General features: G+C 54.1%; 2 protein-coding genes across 5 annotated transcripts; one reads left to right on the top strand and one right to left on the bottom strand.

Annotated features, from left to right (window-relative positions):
- The first annotated feature begins 6,054 nt into the window (after nucleotides 1-6,054).
- LOC116238658 (olfactory receptor 5V1) lies at nucleotides 6,055-7,899 on the top strand. The gene has a single exon (XM_031608465.2). It carries the CDS (start codon nucleotides 6,678-6,680, stop codon nucleotides 7,659-7,661), a length of 984 nt encoding a protein of 327 aa, XP_031464325.2. The 5' UTR covers nucleotides 6,055-6,677; the 3' UTR covers nucleotides 7,662-7,899.
- Nucleotides 7,900-9,651: 1,752 nt separating this feature from the next.
- Nucleotides 9,652-21,419, bottom strand: LOC116238660 (hematopoietic lineage cell-specific protein). Of its 4 annotated transcripts, none has more exons than XM_031608469.2 (15): nucleotides 21,301-21,419; nucleotides 19,316-19,399; nucleotides 18,119-18,192; nucleotides 17,870-17,999; nucleotides 16,957-17,067; nucleotides 16,381-16,435; nucleotides 14,705-14,815; nucleotides 14,439-14,549; nucleotides 14,094-14,149; nucleotides 13,559-13,628; nucleotides 13,216-13,349; nucleotides 12,486-12,593; nucleotides 11,816-12,113; nucleotides 11,098-11,169; nucleotides 9,652-10,744 (listed from the first exon to the last, which is right to left on the bottom strand). In XM_031608469.2, exons 2-15 carry the CDS (start codon nucleotides 19,397-19,399, stop codon nucleotides 10,608-10,610), a joined length of 1,551 nt encoding a protein of 516 aa, XP_031464329.2. In that variant the 5' UTR covers nucleotides 21,301-21,419; the 3' UTR covers nucleotides 9,652-10,607. The 4 variants fall into 4 exon arrangements, with proteins under 4 accessions (XP_031464329.2, XP_031464331.2, XP_031464330.2 ...); XM_031608471.2 differs by having other exon boundaries at nucleotides 11,816-12,110; XM_031608470.2 differs by having other exon boundaries at nucleotides 12,486-12,590.
- Nucleotides 21,420-21,499: the final 80 nt, after the last annotated feature.

Raw genomic sequence — 21,499 nt, 5'->3', positions numbered from 1 at the left:
TGCATCAGGGACAGCCAAAACCATTGGGCAAAACCAACACAAGCCCACTGCAGCCAGTGGGGCCAACAATGCCATCAACACATTACTGAGCTCTGTACTTGGACATGGACACACAAAGATCTGAGCAGCTGGGCTCATCTTATCAGTAGAAGTGTGTTCAAAAACGGGAAGAAAAGCGTGTTCAGCTTGTGTGTGTCAAAGCAACATCATGAAAGCAATGATGTAACACTGTCTGGATCATCAGTTTCAGAGAATGTTTGAGCAGTCATCCTTTACCTGGGGGCCAGTGACAAATGAGATATCACAGGTATCTGTCCAGGGCCCTGTCCTGATTGGCCTCTTCATTAGTGACACAGAGGAGATGGTACCCATGTCAAATTTGTAGGTGACATCAAGTCAAGGAGACCAGTGTATGTGCTCAAGGGTTTTTATTCCAGAGGGACCTGGACAGGCTGGAGGAGTGGACCAATGGGAACCCCATGAAATTCAATGAGAACAATGCCAGGTCCTGTGTCTGGAGGGGGGGGAGCAATGACAGCAAACTGGACATGGGGCAGCAGCGTGCCCTGGGCGGCCTGGGCCTGTGTGAATCAAAGGCAGCAGAATGAGATAAGCTGTTGTGTCCTCTGCTCAGCACCCCTGAGACCACTTGCAGATACTGGATGCAGTGCTGGGCTCCCCAGAACACGTCAGCAAGCTGGAGGTGAGCTCCCATGAGCAGGGGCTGAGGGAGCTGGGCTTATTCAGCCTGATGGAGTGGTGGCTTGTGGGGACCACACAGCAGCCTTGCTGTACCCATGGGGAGGTTATCTCAAAACCAAAGCCAGACCCTTCACAATGAGGCACAGAGACGTAGGAGAGGCAGCAGGCAAAATGCAGGCAAGAGGCTTCAAGTTCAAGATTCTTCCTTCTAAATGGATGTAAGAAAGAACCAGAGTCCCCTGTGGTGATCTTAGTGGTCTTTTCCAACCTGAATGATTCATGATTCACTCTGAATATCATGAGATGAGGGCTCAGGGGCTCAGGAAAGCTGTGGCTGTGCCAGTGCTCTTTGGAGAAGAAACTGTTCCCAAGATCCAATCCAACATCCACCTGTCAACACAAACGGGGAAACATGACTTGGAGAAGACCATGGTTTTACAACAGTACCTTTGGGTTTGGAAAGCACAGTGCTTGTAAGTGGAGACATCAAGAGCTCTGCTTCCACTAAAGAGTTCAACTTCCAGAAGTGCTGAGTGCTCACAGGAGCTGGGGCCGTCCCTGTGCCTGCACACTCCAGTGCAGGGCTCAGCAAGGCCTGAGACAAACATCAGACATCAGTTTCTCCAAGTGCTGCAGCCTCCATCCAGAAACCCAGGGGAGCAGACGGGCCATACAGGAGTGATGTGCCACTGAATTTCAGTGTGAAAAAAGGAAACATTCAACATTTCTACAGGAGAGAGGGAACATTTTGTGAAGTCAAAGCCCTCACAATGTCACAAAGTCCTTTTGTCACAGTCCTTCTGGCCTGAAAACCCTCTCAGACAGTCAGGGCTCAGAATTATCACTTTCCATCTTCCTTTTCCATCCTGTCTGATGCCATTTTCCCCTCACTCCAGCAGTGGCTCCCTACCATATTGAATTTTCACAGTGTTTCTCCATCAGTTCTGTTGGCACCTTTCAGCTGTTGGTGTTGTCTGACACCTCCGCTCCTGGAGCTTCAGATACAGAGGTTGAGTCGCCATCCCTGGAAGTGTTCAAGAAATGTTTAAGTGTTGTACCAAGGGGCATGGTTTAGTGTGGAGACGTTGGTGGTAGGTGGATGGTTGGACTGGATGACCTTGGAGGTCTTTTCCAACCGTGGTGATTCTATGGTTCTATGATTGGCTGCTATGGCCCTATCATAGAACCATAGAACGGCCTGGGTTGCAAAGGCCCACAGTGCTCATCTGGTTCCAACCCCCTGCTGTGTGCAGGTCACCAACCAGCAGCCCAGGCTGCCCAGAGCCACATCCAGCCTGGCCTCGAGTGCCTGCAGGGATGGGGCATCCACAGCCTCCTTGGGCAACCTGTTCCAGTGCCTCACCACCCTCTGGCTGAAAAACTTCCTCCTCATATCCAACCTAAACCTCCCCTGTCTCACTTTAAAGCCATTCCCTCTTGTCCCATCACCATCCACCCTCACAAACAGCCGTTCCCCCTCCTGTTTATATGCTCCCTTCAAGTACTGGAAGCCACAATGAGGTCTTCCCACAGCCTTCTCTTCTCCAAGCCAAACAATCCCAGTTCCCTCAAGCTTTCTTCATAGGAGAGCTGCTCCAGCCCTCTGATCATCTTACTGCCCTCCTCTGGACCCACTCCAAGAGCTCCTATCAGCAGGAAACACTGCAGAAAGGTTGCAATGAAGCCCTTCCATGACACAAACCAACTCTGTAGGACACTGATCCCCTCCTGTGCCCGCTGCTGGGGGTTGGTTTTCTTAAGAACATTTCTTAAAGTTCTTTACCATGAGAGTGGTGAGGTGCTGGAACAGCTGCCCAGAGAGGCTGTGGATGCCCCGTCCCTGGAAGTGTTCAAGGCCAGGTTGGATGGGGCCCTGGGCAGGTATGAAATGTGGAGGTTGGTGGCCATGCATGTGGTAGGGGGGTTGGAGCTTCATGATCCTTGAGGTCCCTTCCAACCCAGGCCATTCTGTGATTCTGTGATTAATGGGACCCCTTAAGGTCAATGTGAACCTGACCTGGTCCCTTCTTCTATCAGTTTGTTGTGTTTGTTCCAGTGGTTTTGCTTTATATATACTTTTATACCCCAAAGTATACATAGAAGTATGTCTTGGGCCATGGATATAGTCTTGATAAATTAAGCTGTCATGTTTGCTCCTAAACTACTGATAAGCTTGTAACCCATAACTACTCATTACTATTCATTACTACTTCAAACTTTGCATTATTGCTAAGTTTGTCCCACTGACAATACCAATCCATACTTGGATTTTACCGCCTCTAATTGCCTTCCTGTTCCCTCTGCTGCTACTTTTAGTTGGTGCTATGCCCTTAATATCTGCAATATATATATTTGCTTCCTGCTATAGTCTATAATAATTTATTATCCGTATTAATTTCCACATATATTCGTCTTATTCATCATAGTATACTTGCTGGTGGTGACCTGTAATAAATTCATATATTTAGTAGATAAAGTCCCCATGTCCTCAAATATCACCACATGATACACCACTATGAAGCCCCATTTGCAACCCCTACGCACCCATAGGCCTGCTAACCCAGGCTCTGATGCATTCCTGCTACAGGAACAATGGTGCCTCTCCAAATTCCCTCCCTACTGCCATCTTCCCATTTTCTGTATTTCCCATTTTGCATTTCCATGATGCTGTACATCAAAACTGCTGCTCATAGCAGGAGCTGCCTTAAACTCAGGACAAGCTGCACTCAGCCAGTATGGGACCAAATAGTCCTCCTGCCTGGCTCTTCAGGAAGCCACAGGGCTCTGTTCCAGCACAACCAGTGCTTTAATCAAGCACAATGAGTGCATTAACCCAACACAATCAGTGCATTAACCCAGCACAACCGGTGCCACAGGGCTGTGCTGCAGGAGAGTGCAGGGCCAGCCCTGCCCATTGCTGCCCCTCTGCTGCACCGTCTGGTGTGACACCTCACAGTGTGGTGAAGGAGGATGTAAGGGCCGCAGGTTCTTCACTTTTTGGTGAAGGCTGAGTGTAGTGTCTGTACTTAGCAGTTAATGATCTCAATCAGCTCCCAGCCCTCCCAGCTGGCCCTTCCTCATGGCAGGGGTATCCAGTGCACGGTCATCTGAGCTGCAGCCCAGGTGCACAAGAGCTGCTGACGGCTGGGATGGGAGGGCAGGGCTGGAGAGCTCAGACTGGGCTGGACCAGAGCACAGAATCACAGAATCACAGAATGGCCAGGGTTGGAAGGGACCTCAAGGATCATGAATCTCCAACCCCCTGCCACACGCAGGGCCACCAACCTCCACATTTAATGCTAGACCAGGCTGCCCAGGGCCCCATCCAACCTGGCCTTGAACACCTCCAGGGATGGATGGGGCATCCACAGCCTCTCTGGGCAGCTGTTCCAGCACCTCACCGCTCTCTCTATAAAGAATTTCCTCCTGACATCCAACCTAAATCTTCCCTCCCTCAACTTAAAACCATTTCCCCTCGTCCTACAGTTATCTACCCTTTCAAAGAGTTGATTCCCCTCCTGTTTGTAGGTTCCCATTAGGTACTGAAAGGCTGCAATGAGCTCACCCCGCAGCCTTCTCTTCTCCAGGCTGAACAAGCCCAGCTCCCTCAGCCTGTCTTTGTAGTGGAGGTGCTCCAGTCCCCTCATCATCTTCGTGGCCTCCTCTGGACCCTCTCCAACAGCTCCCTGTCTTTTTTGTACTGGGGCTCCACACTTGGACGCAGTATTCCAGATGGGGCCTCACAAGAGCAGAGTAGAGAGGAACAATTACCTCCCTGTCCCTGCTGGCCACCCCTCTTTTGATGGAGCCCAAAAGAACAGGGAATCATAGGGGGCACTGTGCCAGGAGATTCTGTTTGGCAGTCTCAGGTCCCACTTGTGTGGACTGACTGATTGGGGAAAGCATCTCTGCTCTGTGCTTTTGCCATGCAGCAGTGTTGCCTCTGCCAGCCTCTCCCTCAGGACCTCCCAGGGTTAAAAGCTGCTCCTCTGCTCACAGGTGCAGGTGACTCCTCCTGGTGCAGGTAAGACACACTGGGCAGCACGTGGGGGCAGGGGCAGCTTTTCCCTCTCACCCAGCACTGCAGGTTTGCTGCTGGACACGGAGGTAAGGAGGGCAGAGCCCTATGTGCAGCAGGAGGCTCATAGGGCTCTGACTCATGATGGAGCCCTCCTCTCAGGGTCCCCCCCAGCACACTGTGTGGGGACCGTGCCTGTGCTGGCACCCAGGGCTCAGGGTGGTCGAGGCATTTGGACAGGTTTTGGGGGCTGGTGCTGCCTCCTGCAAAACCACCCAGTCCTCATCAGGAGAAATTTCTCCTGCGGTGCTGCCAGCTATCCCACTCCAACCATCAGACAGGGACAGAGCACACCAAGGGGTCGGGATCCCACACCCACATTCCAGGCTCTGCTCTGCTCACCTGGATGCAAATGGGCTGGCAGAGCTTCAAGGGGAGAGCTGCATCTTCCTGCAGGAGCATCTGGTATCTGGGGTGGGAGCACGGCATGCCTGGCCTCCTGCAGAACAGAGGGTGGTACAATGCACCCCAAAACATTGGGGCTATGGAAAGGGCACAGAGGTGAAGTGAGGCACCTTCCTTGGTGGGGGAAGGGGAGATTTTCTGACCACATTTCCCCTTCCCTGTACAAAGGGTGTTTGGGGGTGAAGGGTTTAAATGTCACTACATCAGAGCACAGTGGAAAAATTAGGGTCTGTCTTCCTGTGATTGCACAGCACCTCTGTGCCTCCACACCCAATGCAGTTCGGGTTTGTCAGCACAGGGAGAGCCTCACAGGCAGCTCTCCACCCCTCCCAGTCCCTCCTGCAGAGGAACTCGTGGTTCCCTTCTGCTGCTGCAAACACCACGGACAACGGAATCACAGAACCACAGGGTTGGAAGGGACCTCAGGAGATCACTGAGCCCAACCTCTGCTAAAGCAGTTCCTTATAATGGTCTCAGAGGTGGATGTCCTGACAGGTCTTGAATGTCTTCACAGAAGGAGACTCCACCACCTCTCTGTGCAGCCTGTGCCACTGCTCCATCACCCTGATGGAAAGCAGTTCTCCTGCATCTTAGTACAGAACTTCCTATGTTCCAGTGTGAGGCCATCGCTCCTTGTCCTATGGCTGCACACCACCGAGAGGAGCCTGGCCTCATCCATGTGCCTCCACCTCCCTTTAGAGATTTATGAACATTGATCAGATCCCCTTTCAGCCTTCTTTTCCTCAGGCTGAACAGCCTCAGGTCTCTCAGCCTTTCACGTGGACAGGGTCAGCACAGCTCCACAGAGCAGTCAGCAAAACCCTTGGGTCAGGGTGACAGAAATAAGATGTATGGAAGAAAGTCAGGAGTCCCAGGCCAGCAGAGACCCCTGGCAGCTCAATTTGGTTGTGGCTCTACAAGCACAGCATGGTGAGCCTCCTTCAGCTGAAACCTGGGGTGCTCTGGTACTGGTTATTGCCAAGCACTCCAAAAAGGCAGAGCAAGAGACAGGATGGAAAAAAGAGTAATAATAATCCCTTTTAGCTGGTGCAAAGTGATGGCACATTCCAGGCAGCTGGCAGAGAGCAGGCCTTGTGGCCATAGCATCTGGAGAAGGATGTGATGTTGTGAAAGAAGCAGGGAAAGAGGCAATTACCAGAAGTGCAAATGGGAAGAAAAGAGAGATGTGCTGGGTGTTTGAGACAGTGGGTTTGATGGGCAGGAGGAACCAGGATGTGTGAGTTAGTCTGGATGCAAACTGGCCAGGGTTTCCTTGGTGTGACTCCTGCAGTCAGATCTCCAGCACCAAACAGCATCTTCCTGGGCAGTGAAATCCCACTGTCTGCAAAGTATCAGCGTGGGAAGCCTTCAGTCACTGCAGAGGTAGGACCACAGCCATCCGAGCAGTTGAACCCATACTCCGTAGTCATTTTTTACCCTCTCCACCTCTTCCTGGTGCTCTTTTCTGCCTGCAGACCAACACAGCTGCCCCATGGCCAGGGGGAACCAGACTCAGGTGACAGAGATCCTGCTGCTGGGCTTTTCCCATGGCCGGCCCTTCCTCTTCCTCCTTTTCCTGGCCACATACCTGGTCACGCTGCTGGGGAACTCTGCAATACTCGCCCTCGCGCTCCTGGACCCCCATCTCCACAACCCCATGTATTTCTTCCTCAGCCACCTCTCCTGGTTGGACATCTGCTACTCCACAGTGACGGTGCCCAAGATCCTGGCCGACAGCCTTCGCCCACGGGCCGCCATCTCCTATGGCGGCTGCCTGGCTCAGACCTTCTTCCTGATGAGCTGCGCGGGTGCTGAGTGCGCGCTGCTGGCCGTCATGGCCTACGACCGCTACGCAGCCATCGTGCACCCCCTGCACTACGCACACGCCATGCCGAGGGCAGTGTGCCGGGCCATGGCTGCGGGCTGCTGGCTGTGGGGCGTGCTGGACTCGGCGGCGCACACACTGCTGGCCTCCCGGCTGTCCTTCTGCAGGGCCGTCCGCCTGCAGCACCTCTTCTGCGACGTCCCCCCGCTGCTCGGGGCCGCCTGCGGCAACACGCGGCTCAGCGAGGCGGCCCTGCACGCTGCCAGCGTCTTCGTGGGTTTCGGCCCCTTCCTGCTGGTGCTCGGTTCCTACCTACGCATCCTGGCGGCCGTGCTGGCTGTGCCCGCGGCTGCTGGCCGACGCAAGGCTTTCTCTACCTGCTCTGCCCACCTGCTGGTGGTCACGCTCTATTTCGTGACGGCCAACCTCAACTACAACCGGCTCGGCACTGACAGCTCGCCGCTGGCTGACGCGGTGGTGTCGGCGTTGTTCTGCATCGTCACCCCCGCGCTGAACCCCCTCATCTACAGCCTCCGCAACCAGGAGGTGCGGGCAGCCCTGAGGAGGGTCCTGTGCTGGCGGTGGGGCTCCCGGGGCTGTGGGGCTGATGTGGGGCTCCATCCAAAGGGAGGGGGAATGGTGGAACCATAGGATGGCTCAGGTTGGAGGGGACCTTAAAGACTCTCCAGTTCCACCCCTGCTGTGGGTCGGGTGCTGCCCACCAGCTCAGGCTGCCCCATGCACAGCCTCGGGCACCTCCAGGGTGTAAAAGGGAGGAATTCCAGCAGACTGGCTCACATTGGGTTTTTTGGTTTATTCAAAGTTGGATCACCACCGCAGTGAACGTCAACATCCTTGTGCTTGGCGATCACTTATACAGCATTACTCTTCTGATTATGTAGGAGGTCGCAGATGCTCCATCTCTGCAGGCATTCAAGGCCAGGCTGGATGTGGCTCTGGGCAGCCTGGGCTGCTGGTTGGCAACCCTGCACAAAGCAAGGAGTTGGAATTGGATGGTCATTATGGTCCTTTTCAACCCAGCCATTCTATGGTTCTGTGATCCTGTGACTTCACGTTTACAAGAGTTTCCATAGAGTGCTTCAAGTCATCTACCAAGTCCCAAACAGCCTGCTTTCTTGGTCTAACTTCTCAATTCAGTTTTGGAAATTTATCTCCAGATCATCATGTCTCGCACTCCGCTTCTTATGGTTCCATTCTACAAAAAAACCTGTCCCATTACAGGACCTCACAACAGACTTCACAATAAGCATTTTCTAAACTAAAAATCAGCTGTCTCCGTGTCTACTTATACAAGCACACCTGTAAAAGCTAATCCTTCATCCTTTTTCTGTCTGCCTTCCTACCAGTTTTCTGTGCAGATAACTGCCATCACACGTCTGACCCTTTGCAGGGTCTGGGTTGTGTTCAGGTAGACGTGTTAGCTGAAGTCTATAGGATATAAAGTCACTATTCATACTGCCACAAAATGGTCAGGGTTGGAAGGGACCAGAGGAGGGCCACGAAGACGATCAGAGGGCTGGAGCACCTCTCCTATGGGGTCTGGCCCAGAGAACTGGGGATATTCAGCCTGGAGAAGAGAAAGCACTGGGGGGATCTTATAGCAGCCTGCCAGGACCTGAAGGATCCTACAGGAAAGCTGGTGAGAAACAGGACAAGGGGAAATGGCTTTAAAGTGGAAGAGGGGATATTTAGTGTAGATCTTAGGAAGAAATCCTTAACTGTAAGGGCAAGTGAGACACTGACACAGGTTGCCCAGAGAGGCTGTGGATGCCCCTTTCCCCAGGGCCATTCAAGGCCAGGCTGGATGAGCTGTGAGCAATCTGGGCTGGTGGGAGGTGTCCCAGCCTACAGCAGCAGGTTGGAACGAGGTGGTCTGACAGATCCCTTCCAACCCAAACCTACCTGATTCTACGATTGCATGCTGAGCTCAGCACAGGACCCACTGCAGTAGCATTGTTACCAGAGGATGCTGAAATTGGCAATTTCCTGCAGTACCAGACATGGGCTGCACTCAGCAGGGCTGGGAGCGGTGCCTGGAGCTGACCAGAGCACCAAGCCATGGACACGGCACCAACACAGAGCACAGAACTCAGCCCCAGCAGAAGTTCTACTGGCACAGCCCACTCCCACACAGCCTTTGGCACCAACTGATGCCCACTGGGTTTCTCCAGGCTGCCACCAAAGCTCTGCACTTTGCTTTGCAGCAGTAAATCCCAACTCGGTGGAGCAGTGGTGTGGCTGTAGGTGCTGGGAGATGGCAGCCTCCCGCCACTGGAGGTTGGTACTGCACTGGGATGAGCTCCCACAGCTCCTTGCAGGAGCTTTGGTCCTAGGGGTGGTGGTGGCACTGACTTGCACACTACTTGCACACCAAGAACCATTTCCTGCAGCAGCAGTGAGCATCCAGCCCAGAGCACACTGCTTTAGGGGAGGGCATGGTTTGCACTGGATTGTCACCTGAATGTTGCTTTAAAGCATTACAAATTTAAAAATGATATCTGCATTTCCTCTGGTCCCACTGCCCACACGCTCTGCTTTTCCCTCCTATCTGCAGAAACAAATCCCTCTTCACTGTGCACTGCGTGCTGTCATGAAATAAGGGGTCATGGCCATGAGCAGGTCAGAATAGAAGAGTTTATTGCTTGAGCTATAGGGGGAGCACAGTGTGGCATAGACAGATGCTGCTGCCGTGAGCTCTGCCCAAACTGAAGGTTTGGTAGACATCAAAGTGATGCAACCAACTCACGCCAGGGAAGCAGGATTTGGCCAACAGCACCAGCAATGGGAACACATCAGGTAAGGGAACTCCACCCAGCATGAACAATTTGCTCCTTTCCTCATTAATTCCTACTGACAGGTGACTTAATTAGCTGCAGATAACTATTTCTGCAGGGGGAATGGGTGGGCTGACTTCAGCACGCCAAGTGCTGTAACTGCTGGACTGAGCCCTATGTGTAGAACCACAAAATCACTGAGGTTGGAAAAGACCTCTGAGATCCCCAGTGCAACCCCAATCCAACTCCAGCCCATCCCACTGCCCACGTCCCCAAGTGCCACATCCCTGTGGTCATTGAACACCCCCAGGGATGGGGACTCCCCACTGCCCTGGGCAGCTGGGCACAGATTGTTCCCAGTCTCCAACCTGACCCTCCCCATTGCACCCTGAGCTCCTTTCATCTAATTGCTGCTCCCTGGGATAAAGGTCTGACCAATAGAGGTGACAAATGGCACTCCCTCCTGCCCTGAGCACATCACAGTTGGTGTTCCTTGCCTGAGCATCGCCCTGCTGGAACAGAATTGGACACAGTTCTCCTGCACACACTGTGGTTGATGCGTGGGATGACCCAGACAGAAAAGGCATCACATATCACACCCATAAGTTCTGGAACCATCCCACCTTTCTTAATGGGATGGGAATCAGAATACATCCTGGTCATTTCCTCCCACACTGCTGGTTTGTTCACTGCTATTCCTTGCATGCAGCCATGCCAAGCAGAGTCAAATTAAGCTAATAATGCATAAAGGGCTGAAGCAGAGAGAGGTGAAGGTTCAGGAGAAGGCAGTTGGACCACGGTCTCACTGCAGGAGCTTCACGTAGTTTGCTGGGAAGAGCCCCACTTTGCCATGGCACTGCCCTTTCCACCAGCCTTCATCCACCATCTCGATGTGTGTGATGGTGTCATCGGGATCAAAGGAAATCTCATCATCTCCATCTGCAGGGATTGATCAGAGAAGATGGTGGCCGTGCTGGGATGGACTGGTTTACATCCCTCCCCTCCTTCTCCCCATGCAGGCTGACAAGTCACGGAGCTCATCTCACCCAACTCCCACCCCTGCAATCAGCACGAAGAGTGGAGCAAGGAGAGGAACCTCACAGGTGAACGATGAAGCAGAGGTTCCAAAGCAAGCTCTCCTTTTACTTTCCACAAGGAAAACATTTAACCAGCCGAGCCCAAACCCTTTCACCATAGCTGCTGTGAGCCACCACCTCCCATCCCCTGCCGAGCTCCCAGGGCCCCCCGTGCCAGGGTGACCGCCTTTTGCACCGCCTGGATGGCAGACTCACCTCCTTGGTAATCATAGAGGGCCACCGCACAGATCCCAGGGCTCTCCACCTCATAAGTGCTGTCCATTCCTCCTGCAGAAGACAGGACAGGTAGATGAGACAGAAGCTGAAGGCAGCCACGGAGGTCTGTTTGGTGCCCATCTGTCTGTGCTGTGAGCCACATCCATCCCCTGTTGGCACAGAGTGGTGCACCGCGGCTCAGCGCACAGCACGCACTGCTTCCATGGCTAGGAGGAGGGAGCAGCAGTCCTGGTGCTTCGTGATCCTCCTTCAGACAAAGCCTGGATAGAACTCCAGTTCCTCCTTTTCACCAAGCAAAGTGGCAGTGGAAACAGCAGCAGACGCTTGTGCAATTTGCTCACATACTCCCTGCTCCTCTGGCACCCAGGAGGCACCAGCAGCTCAGGTTTCCGAGCACTGTGAGCTGTGAACTATCAGAGCCAGCCCTGCAGCCCCACCGGTGGTTCCTCAAAGGAAACACTGCATCAGGTGAAGCCCTCCTGCCCTCGCCTTCAGTAGACACCTGCTACCCAACCCTGCACCCCATGCTGCTGATTTGTGCCTTGGAGCAGGGCGAGGGGCCGGGATGCAGCCAGGTCCCAACCAACACGGACTGCTAACCTGACCACAGGACTTCAGGACACCAAACCCCCTCGGTCTGTCCATCCATCCAGTGATGCAGACAGACACTCTCCGAGGCTGTTTCCCCCACACTCACCCCTGCAGGGCTGGCTCTGGCTGGGCTCCTCGGGAATGACCTCGTCATAGTCCCCTCCTTCATCCTCCTCTCCCAGGCTGTAGGTGGCACCCGGCTTTGCCACGGGTGCTGGCAGCTCCTCGTAGTCAGCGCCTGCACTGACGCTGTCGCAGTAGTCAGAGTGCTCCAGCAGCTCCTCATAGTCTCCACCATCAAAAGTCTCGCTGTAGATGGGCTGCTCCTCCTCCTTGTTCAGATCTGCTTGCCTTGGGGGCAATGCAGGTGCTGTCTCCTCCTCCTCCTCCTCTTCTTTTGCCTTCTGCCATGGAGTGAGAAAAAAACAGGAAAGTTACCTGCAAAGCACCCACTGCAGTCAGCTCCTCATTGCACAGCACCCAACCAAGGGCAGCCACACCATTGCGTGCATCCACAGAGCCACCGCAGCACCAGCAGAGCATCATCCACACCCAGAGCTCAGCAGCCAGCTCAGGGCAGACTCTCATGGCTTATGTATCCAAGTCTTTCTCACATCATACAGCTTGCCGTACTGCCATGGCAGAGATCAACCCCCCCAGCCCACCCTCTATGGCTCAAGGTGCTGTGCAGCCATGTCCCACCACCACCACAGTGTTTCCCCCTCCTCTCCCTGCAAGGCTGTGTGGCACAGCCCCTCCATCCCCTCTCTCAGCACCTGCTCTCCTTGTGGCATAGGCTCCTGCTCAGCTCTCGCAGGGACCCTCGCTGGCACAGGGGCAGGAGGTGACTCTATGCGATCCATCTCTCTTTGTGGGATTTCCTGCTGGAGGAAAGTTGCCAGAGCCCTTCAGTCCCTTTCAACCACATCCATCCCCATTCCCATAAGAGCAACTCTCAGACGATTCTCCTCCCACTGAAATCTGTTCCAGCTGCCACAAACCAACAGATGGACACCAGCAGATCTGCAGAACAGTCTACTCTGCTGGTCCTGGGGACACAGGGAGGTGATGGCCACAGGGAAATGGTGGCCATGGGGAGGTGGTGGCCAAGGAGAGGTGGTAGCCACAGGGAGATGATGGTGATGGGGACTTGGTGGTCATGGGGAGGTGATGGCCATGAGGAAGTGATGGCCACAAGGAGGTGATAGCTATGGGAAAATGGTGGCCATGGAGAGGTGATGGCCATAGGGAGATGGTGGCCCTGGAAAGATGATGGCGATGGCCATGGGGAGGTGATGGCCATGGAGAGCTGGTAGCCACAGTGGGAAGATGGTGGCCATGAGGAGATTGTGGCCCTGGGGAGATGGTGGTGATGTCCACAGGAAGGTGATGGCCAAGGGAAGGTGATGGCCATGGGGAGGTGATGGCCATGGGGAAGTGACTGCCAAGGGAAGGTGATGGCCATGGGGAGGTGATGGCCATGGGGAGGTGATGGCCATGGCTCACCTTTCTCCGTGCCGCCTGGCCCTCCCGTGCCTGCCGCCTGGCCCGCTCCTCTTCCACCTGCCTCCTGCTCTCCTCATCTGCCAACTTAGCCATGTTCTCAAACCGTGACCGCAGGCTGCTGGCACCACTGGAAGCTGATGCATGGAGGATGCTGCTGATGCAGGCTGCCCAATGGCTCCTTCCTGGCGCCCCAAGCACCAGGAGAAACCCTCCCTCCATGTGGCCGGAGGAACCTCCTTGCGGCTGCCCTCCTCACCCCCCAGCACTGCCCAGTTCCTGTGATGTGCTGCCACCGGGGGAGATGGGACCCAGCAAGCCCTGGGTGGGTACCTGCTTCTCTCACCTGCCTCCACTGGTCGTGTTTTCTCATATCTGGATGTTGGACCTTCCATCTCGTCAAAGCCAGCAGCACTCTGCAAGAGGAAAGGAACCAAGTGTCCAGCGTGTGAGGCTGAGGTCGCCTCAGAGGTTTGGCCACAAGCTTTGCTCCCAGCAATGTCTGTCTTCATCAGTAGAACTGCCACAGCCCTGAGGGGATGGAGTGTCTCCCTGCACTGGGGGTGTCAGCTGCCCTCAGGGCTTCTGCTCCCAGGGAGCAGCAATAGGACAGGAGGGGATGGGCTCAGGGTGCAATGGAGAGGCTCAGCTTGGAGACTGGGAACAACCTGTGCTGCAAAGAGCGGTCAGCACTGCACAGCTGCCCAGGGCAGTGGGGAGTCCCCATCGCTGGGGGTGTTCAGTGACCACAGGGATGTGGCACTGGGGGACGTGGGCAGTGGGCACTATGGGATGGGTTGAGGTTGGAGATCTCAGAACTTTTTCCCAACCTCAGTGATTCTATAGCTCAATGATTCTGAGAGCATTGATCGGAGACTCACCTTATCCACCCTGTCCTTCTGGACCCCATAGCGGCCTCCAAACCCCCTGGCATAGTCTGTATGGAAAATCAGAAACCAATTTATATTCTAGAACTCTGCATAGGTCACTCCAAAAGTAATACCTCCTATTTATTTCCATGGAAACTACAACAGATAAAAAGAGCTCGACCCAGGGGTGTGTACCCACATCCCCCATCTATCTGCTGTGCCACACTCCAAGCCCTGCTCTGGCCAAGTTCACCCTTTGCTTTGGAGATCACAGTGTCCCCCCAGCTGCCCACACATCCACAGTATGCTGCATTTGGGTTTTGGCAGTGCAAAAGTCAGCTCCGTGCCCATCTGTACCCGTCTGGGATGCGTGGGGCTGCACCTCCTCCTGGTGGTCCCAGCCCAGAGCACTCTTGTCCTGACGATCTCTCTGGACTCCAAACTTCCCACCGAAGCCCACCGAGTAGTCTTCAACCACGGGCATCCCGATCATGGCATAGAGGGGAACAGAGAACAGAGAGGAGGAGAAAAGCATCAGCATGGTGAGCGAGGGGCTGTAGTGCTGACTGTAGTGCCCCTATAGAACTCTATAGGCTGCTCTGGACTTAGGAAGGGGTGATCACCTTTCTGTGAGTCGTGCTTCTCTGCCTGGCTCTTGTAGTCAAACCCCACTGCTGCTTTGTCCACTTTGTCCCTCTCCACACCGTAACGGCCACCGAAACCCTTGGAGTAATCTGAGGGGGGGTGCAGTGAGGTGCTGGGGAGCTGCAGGGAGGGGGAGAGCAGCAGGGGTGGGGAAATGGCAGCAGGGATTGGGAATAACAGCAGAGATGTAGGAGGGAATGGCAATGGGGAGAGAGGACAACAGAGCAGGGTTGGAGGGCTGGGAGCACCCAGGGGCCATTGAGATGAAGGTCTGGGGGATGGGGGTACAGACAACGTGTCTGATGGCAGCGATGGGCAGTGGGGACACGGCATGGAGTGAGGCCTTGGGTTCACATAACATATGGCAAATATTTACGGATGGCTGACATTTGCCACAGTGGAACCTCAGCTCTCACATGGAAACCACCAACTGTGGGAGCTCAGAAAAGCTGAAAAGTACATTTCTGGAGATGTGGTCCCTCCACTTCTGTCTCACTGGGATGGAGGCACAGCACATCCTCCTTACACCTCCACTTCCTACATTCCCACAAAGCATTCAACAGTAATCACTGTATCTCTGCTCATTTATCCTCCAAGCATCATCCCCTTGTTGGCAACCATCCTCCAAAATCTCAGCCCCTGTCTACCCACCGGATCCATAGGGATCCCTTCACAGCCCCCCATCACCATATCCCACCTTAAGAGGGGGAGTGCATCACAAAACAAACACCCCAGGGCGCTGCTTTCAGCAGATAGAGCTTTTCCAGCTGTTACCTCAGCACTAAAGGTTCCAGTACAGGAACATCATCACAAGGACCAACACACAGCAGGGATGTGGGTGTCTGCTGCAACTTCTTTCCTTATCTCTTACATCTTTGTTTTGATCCGAGGTATTTCTGTGCTTCCACGCAGCCTGAAGTCCCATGTCTACAACTTGACTTCCTATGCAGAAGTGCTGTGGTGTCACAACTGCCTCTGACTCTTTACTTTACATCAACTACAAATGCCTCAAAACTTCTTCACTCTTTTGCAGTTTCCTCTGAAAAGAAGACAGCACCAAACTTTTTCCCCTGCAATGATGTTCTTCTCACATTGGCCTGAAGCACAATGAGGGGTTTTGCCCTCCGACCTTCTCTTGGCTGCAGAATATTTCACCTTTGGCTTCAGATCTTGCAGCGTTCCCTCTGAATGCAGCTGTTCCTCTGCACACCTCTAAGTTTGCAACCACGACCCCCAGAGTTCTGCACAGGTTTGGGTGCAGTAGAGCCTTTTGTTGCCATATCCATTGCTGTGCTTTTTTCTTATATATCTTGTGTGTGTGTGTAATCACTTCTCATATCCCTCAGTGCTGTGTTCTGCACAGAACAGTTCCTCAGAGGGACTTTTAAAGGATCAGAAGGGAGCACTGCTCACCCATCAGCAGGTTGGGGCTGGGGGATCCTCTCTGCTCAGCCAGGAGTTTCCAGCAAAGAAAAAGAGAGCAGTGATAGGGATGGACAGAGCAGGACAGGGCAGCAAGGTGAGCAATTGGGAATGGGGATCTGCACTGAGTGGCAGAATTGGGATAACAGAGCTGTGAGCAGCTGCCAGCATGGGATGCTGGGAGCAGGAGAGCACTGCAGAGTACCGAGGTACTAGTGTGCCATGGACTTGCCTTTCTGGGATGAATGCTTCTCCACTTCTCCCTTGTATTCAAACCCCAGCGCTGACTGGAAAACAAAGGGAGGAATGGAGTTGTGCTGGGGGTTGGCTCCCACCAGCAGTGGGGTCTGACCCCAGGGATGGAGTGCAGCATGCCACACATGCACACAGAAAGCACCTGAGGAGGAGCTGACGTGCATGGAATGGAGGGCAGCATGCCATGCATGCGCACGAAAGCACCTGAGCAGGGACTGACATGCATGGGATGGAGGGCAGCATGCCATGCATGCACATAGCAAAGCACCTGGGCTGCAAACAAGAGCACTGCAGCTCCCACAGCAGCGGTAGCCGGGATGCAAACACGGCACTGCCTGCAGAGCACAGCACACAGACGTTGGTGCAGAGCTCGTGGCCACGTGCGTGCTGCAAGCTATCAGCTCTCGCCCTGCACACAGGAGGTGAGCTGCACGTTGCAGCGCGGTGCACAGCACGCCGAGCCCTGCGCACATCAGCACATTGAAAAGTGCATCAGTAATCCCAATGCAGCACAGGCCCCAGCTGCATCCCTCTGCTGCTCTGCTCAGCACACCTTGTCGGCTCGGTCCCGCTGCACGCCGTACTTCCCCCCAAATCCCTGGGCTGCATCAGTCTGTGAGGAATGCTTGCTGACATCGGCGACGTACTCGTGGCCCACGGCACACTGAGGAGAGAGGAGAAACAGAGTGAGCTGAGAGCAATGGGACAAATGGGGACTGCTCTGCTCTGCTGCCAGAATGAGCGTGGGGTGACCTGGAGTTGTTCAGCCAACTATTGACCAGCGGTTAATTATGAGCCAGCAGTGTCCCAGAAAGCCAGTGGGAACCTGGGGTGCACTGCCCAGAAGGGCAGGGAGGTGCTCCTCCCCTCTGCTCTGCACTGGGGGGGGCACAGCTGCAGCACTGCAAGCAGTGTGAGGCTCCCCAGTTCAGGGCAGAATGGGAACTGCTTGAAGAGCCCTGCTAAGGGTGCAGAGATGGGGGGGCACAGAGCACCTCCTGATGGGGACGGGCTGAGAGCCCCAGGGCTGTGCATCTGGAGAAGAGGAGAAAGGAGATCTGAGCAGTGCTGATGGATGTCTGGCGGGCAGGGGTCAGGGGGATGGGGCTGAGATCTGCTTGGTGCCTGGATGAGGGGCAGCAGGCACAGAACGGAGCCTGGGGAGTTCTGTCTGACCGTGAGGAAGAACTCTGTGCTGTGAGGGTGTGGGATTGTTATTCACTGCTTCTCCAAACCCAATAGGGAGGCACCTGACTGAGCTGTTAGCAGCACAGAGCTCCATGAGGGGAACGTTGCAAGGACTCAGCAGGGACAAATTATGTGGATGGGTTCGAGCACATTTTGGAGACAGTCTATGGGCTGACACGTGTGTTTGGCACACCGTTCCTTCAGGGCTGGGGCAGTAAACAAGGACAGAAAATGGACATTTCCACGGAGCCCAGGGGAGTCCCCTTCAATTCTGTTACCTTGTCCATTCGGTCCCGCTCTGTCCCAAATTTGCCCCCGTAGCCATACGAGGCCTTCGGGCCGCTCTCCAGCTCCTTCTTCTTGATGACCTCGTGCTCCTCCGACACTTTGCTCCTCAGCTGATGGATGCTGCGGGGCGGGGAGCATCGCTGCGCTGCGGGGTCCTGCAGCCCCGCTCCCCTCCTGGCTCCGCCCCCGACATTCTCCACCATCTAAGCCCCTCCCCACCCCCACCCCTCCGCACTCACTCGATGTGCTCGGCCCGCCCGGAGCCCGCGATGCTCTTCGCCCCCCATCGCTGCTCCTTCTCGGAGATGTCGTTCTGCGGAGCAAACCGCCCCCGTCAGCACCGCCCGGAGCGCCCCGACGGTCCCGCGGGGGTGGGAGGAGGGGAGTGGGGGTGGGCCGATGGGTGCTGCACTATGAATTGTTGGATGTAGGGAGTGAGGTCTACTCGCTGAGGGTGGTGAGGAACTGCACGGGATGCTCAGAGAGGTGATGGAGCGCCTGATGGAGGTGTGGGTGTTCCTGCTCATCGCAGAGACTGGGACCAAACCACTCTGTGATCCTATGAAGGTCCCTTCCAACCCAAACCATTCCATGATCGCATGAAGGTCCCCTCCAACACAAACCATTCCAGGATCCTATGAAGTTCCCTTCCAACCCAAACCTCTCTGCGTTTCTATGAAGGTCCCTTCCAACAAAAACCTTTCTATGATTTTATAAAGGTCCCTCCCAACCCAAACCATTCCTATGAAAATCTCTAACTCAAACCATTCTACAGTTCTAAGAAGGTCTCTTCCAACCCAAATCATTCCACGATTCTATGACAGTCCTTTCCAACCAAAACCATTCTATGATCTTATAAAGGTCCCTTCCAACCCAAACTACTCCATAATCCTATGAAGGTCTCCACTCAAACCATTCTATAGTTCTAAGAAGGTCTCTTCCAACCCAAATTATTATGTGATCTTATGAAGGTCCCTTCCAACCCAAACTATTCTGCAGTTCTATGAAGTTCCCTTCCAACCCAAACCATTCTATGATTCTATGAAGGTCCCCTACAACTCAACCCATTCTATAGTACTATGAAGGTCACTTCCAAATCCAACTCAAACCATACTGTGATTGTATGAAGGTTCCTTCCAACCCAAACCATTATGTGATCCTATGAAGCTCCCTTCCACCCCAAACCATTCTATGATTCTATGAAGGTCCCCTACAACTCAACCCATTCTATAGTACTATGAAGGTCACGTCCAAATCCAACCCAAACCATTCTGTGATTGCATGAAGGTCCCTTCCAACTCAAACCATTCTGTAGTTCTAAGAAGGTCCCTTTCAACACAAATCATTCTGTGATTCTACAAACTCTCCCCTAAAAACACATCTATTCCAAACAGAAGATCCCACTCCCCATGCTGACCCCCGCCACAGGCACTCACCACAAAGTCGGGGTCGGTGTCCCAGTCATCACTCTGTGCCTCCACCTTCACCGACACGTCGTGGCCCACGACCGCCTTCCACATCTGTGGGGCAGAACACGGCATCGCCAGGACCACAGGGATGGGAGTCATCTGGTCCCACACCCCACAGTGAACAGGGACATCTACAATTAAATCGGGTGCTCGAAGCCCCTCCAGCCTAACAGCGATGCCATCATAGCAGCTGTGCAACAGTGGGTCACCTCCCCTGGTGCAGATTTGTACAAGCGTGGCACAGAGGCTCTTGCTCATTGCTGGTGAAAATGCACAGCGAATGGGAGCGCCTATGTTGAAAAACAGTGCTTTGTAGCTGAGAATTTGCTCTATCAAATGGCATTATTGTGTTCTTTGCCTCTGCTCTAGCTTCTATGGAAATAAACAGGCATTGCTTTCGGAGCAAAGCGCAGGAGCCTGGAGGAGGCAATAGGCCCAGGGAGAAGAAGTTATAAAACAAAAATAGTGTGAAATCTCGAGCTCCTGCATTTCACTTTCAGGATGACTCTGAAAAAAAGACAAAAAAAAAGCCCCTCCCAGGCAGCGCTGCGCCTGCAGAGCGGCGGAAGGAAGTCCTGTTGCACGGGGCAGGCAATGTTGGGGCTGCTCTTCCCATGGCCCAACGCAGCTTTGCAATGGGGCAGAGAGAAGAACCGCAGTGCTGTGCCCCACACTGCCACACAAAAATCACATCAACCAGGGGAAACCCGACGGGAGGGATGGGATCAGCTTTGTAGGGATCCTCAATTCACTGATTGATTCATTGATTTAGTGTGCACAGGGCAGCTGTTTCCAGTGCAAGGTGTTGGGGCTGAGCTGGGAACTGCCATCCCAGCAGCAGGTGGACCTCCAGCACTGCTTGTTGCACAGAGTTAATGAGGGGCTGGGGAGGAGGGAACTGAAACAGAGCAGGGAAGGAGTTTGTGGTTGAAAGGAGCCAGGCAGAAAGCTGAGGATGGAGGACCGAAGGAGATTTACTGCAAGGACTTGACCCTCAAGAGTTAAAATAATGACAACAGCAATGATAGTAACAGTGATAATAATGGAAGCACAGCTCTATGCTGCTGTGCTCGGCAGTAACCCTATTGCAGAGTACAGCCAATAAATCATCCCAGCACTGCTGCCCAGAGCTGTGGGTGCCCCATCCCTGCAGGTGCCAATGGCCATGGATGGGGCTCTTGGCAGCCCAAGCTGGGAGAACCCAGCTCAGGGCAGAGGGGTTGGAACACATCGTGTTTAAGGTCCCCTTCCAACCAAAGACATCCTCTGATTCAATGCTTCTGTGATAATTATGAGCAGAGGAAGCAGGAAGGTGAGCGTGGACGACGCGGAAGAACCCAGCAGCACCTTCCATCTCCTTCTTCTGTCCTCACCTTTTACCATCTCTCACTCCAAACACTTCTATGGCCAATTATATGTACAGCAGCAGCAAAACAACCCAGCACAGGGCTTCCAGACAAGGGCAGCCATTGGGCAGCTGCTCCAACTCCAACCTGGAGCTCTGGGGTCTGCCTGCTGCTCCAGGTGACTCCTGACCACCTCCTCCCCAGCACCTCCCACCAACCCATCCTGGGAACTGTAACAAACCACAGCCATAACCATAGCCATGGGGATTGGCTCCGTCCTTCTCCCATCATCATCCTTCCCCCCTTCCTTCGGTTGGACTGCGTTATCTTGGAGATTCCAACCTCGGTGATTCTCCCAAAGCAGATGGTCAGTGCAGCATTGCTCCCAGCCTTCCCCCAAAGCAGATGGTTAACATGTGGAAATAATGGTTCTTTAGAGCCTCAAATGCAAAAAAAACCCGACAGTGATAACCAAAGAACCAACTGAGCCGTAACTGCTGAGCACCATCAACCCGTGCCCAGGAAGTGGCTCTCTTTGCCCACCAAAGCACTTCTGCCATTGCTACTGCCCACTCCCCCCTCCCCAAGACCCCCCTGTATCCTTACCTTTCCCAGCCCCCGGCTCCCGGCTCCCGTTGATGGGTTTTCAGTCCTCCGGTGCAGCACTGCTGCTCACAGCAGCCTCAGGGCTGCACTGGGTTCCTGTTTTCTGCACTTCCTCCCCCAGCCCCCAACGCAGCAGCTCCCTCCACTCTGACGAGGTGAAAACGCGCTGCACAAAGCGCTGTCAGTGGGTAGGGCTCAA

The sequence above is a fragment of the Phasianus colchicus genome, chromosome 1 (genome assembly GCF_987193195.1).
Source record: "Phasianus colchicus chromosome 1, bPhaCol1.hap1.1, whole genome shotgun sequence".
Taxonomy (NCBI): Eukaryota; Metazoa; Chordata; class Aves; order Galliformes; family Phasianidae; genus Phasianus; species Phasianus colchicus.
The sequence above is the reverse complement of the archived record's forward strand: the minus strand, read 5'-3'. Positions and strand labels throughout refer to the sequence as shown.

Excerpts from the sequence above, each read along its gene's own strand:
- LOC116238658 (XM_031608465.2), top strand. The coding sequence starts at position 6,678 with ATGGCCAGGGGGAACCAGACTCAGGTGACAGAGATCCTGCTGCTGGGC.
- LOC116238660 (XM_031608469.2), bottom strand. The coding sequence starts at position 19,399 with ATGTGGAAGGCGGTCGTGGGCCACGACGTGTCGGTGAAGGTGGAGGCA. Across the intron at positions 16,436-16,956 it reads AGCGGGACCGAGCCGACAAG|TCAGCGCTGGGGTTTGAATA; the intron begins GTGTGCTGAGCA and ends TTTGTTTTCCAG. Across the intron at positions 14,550-14,704 it reads GAAGCACGACTCACAGAAAG|ACTACTCGGTGGGCTTCGGT; the intron begins GTGATCACCCCT and ends CCGTGGTTGAAG.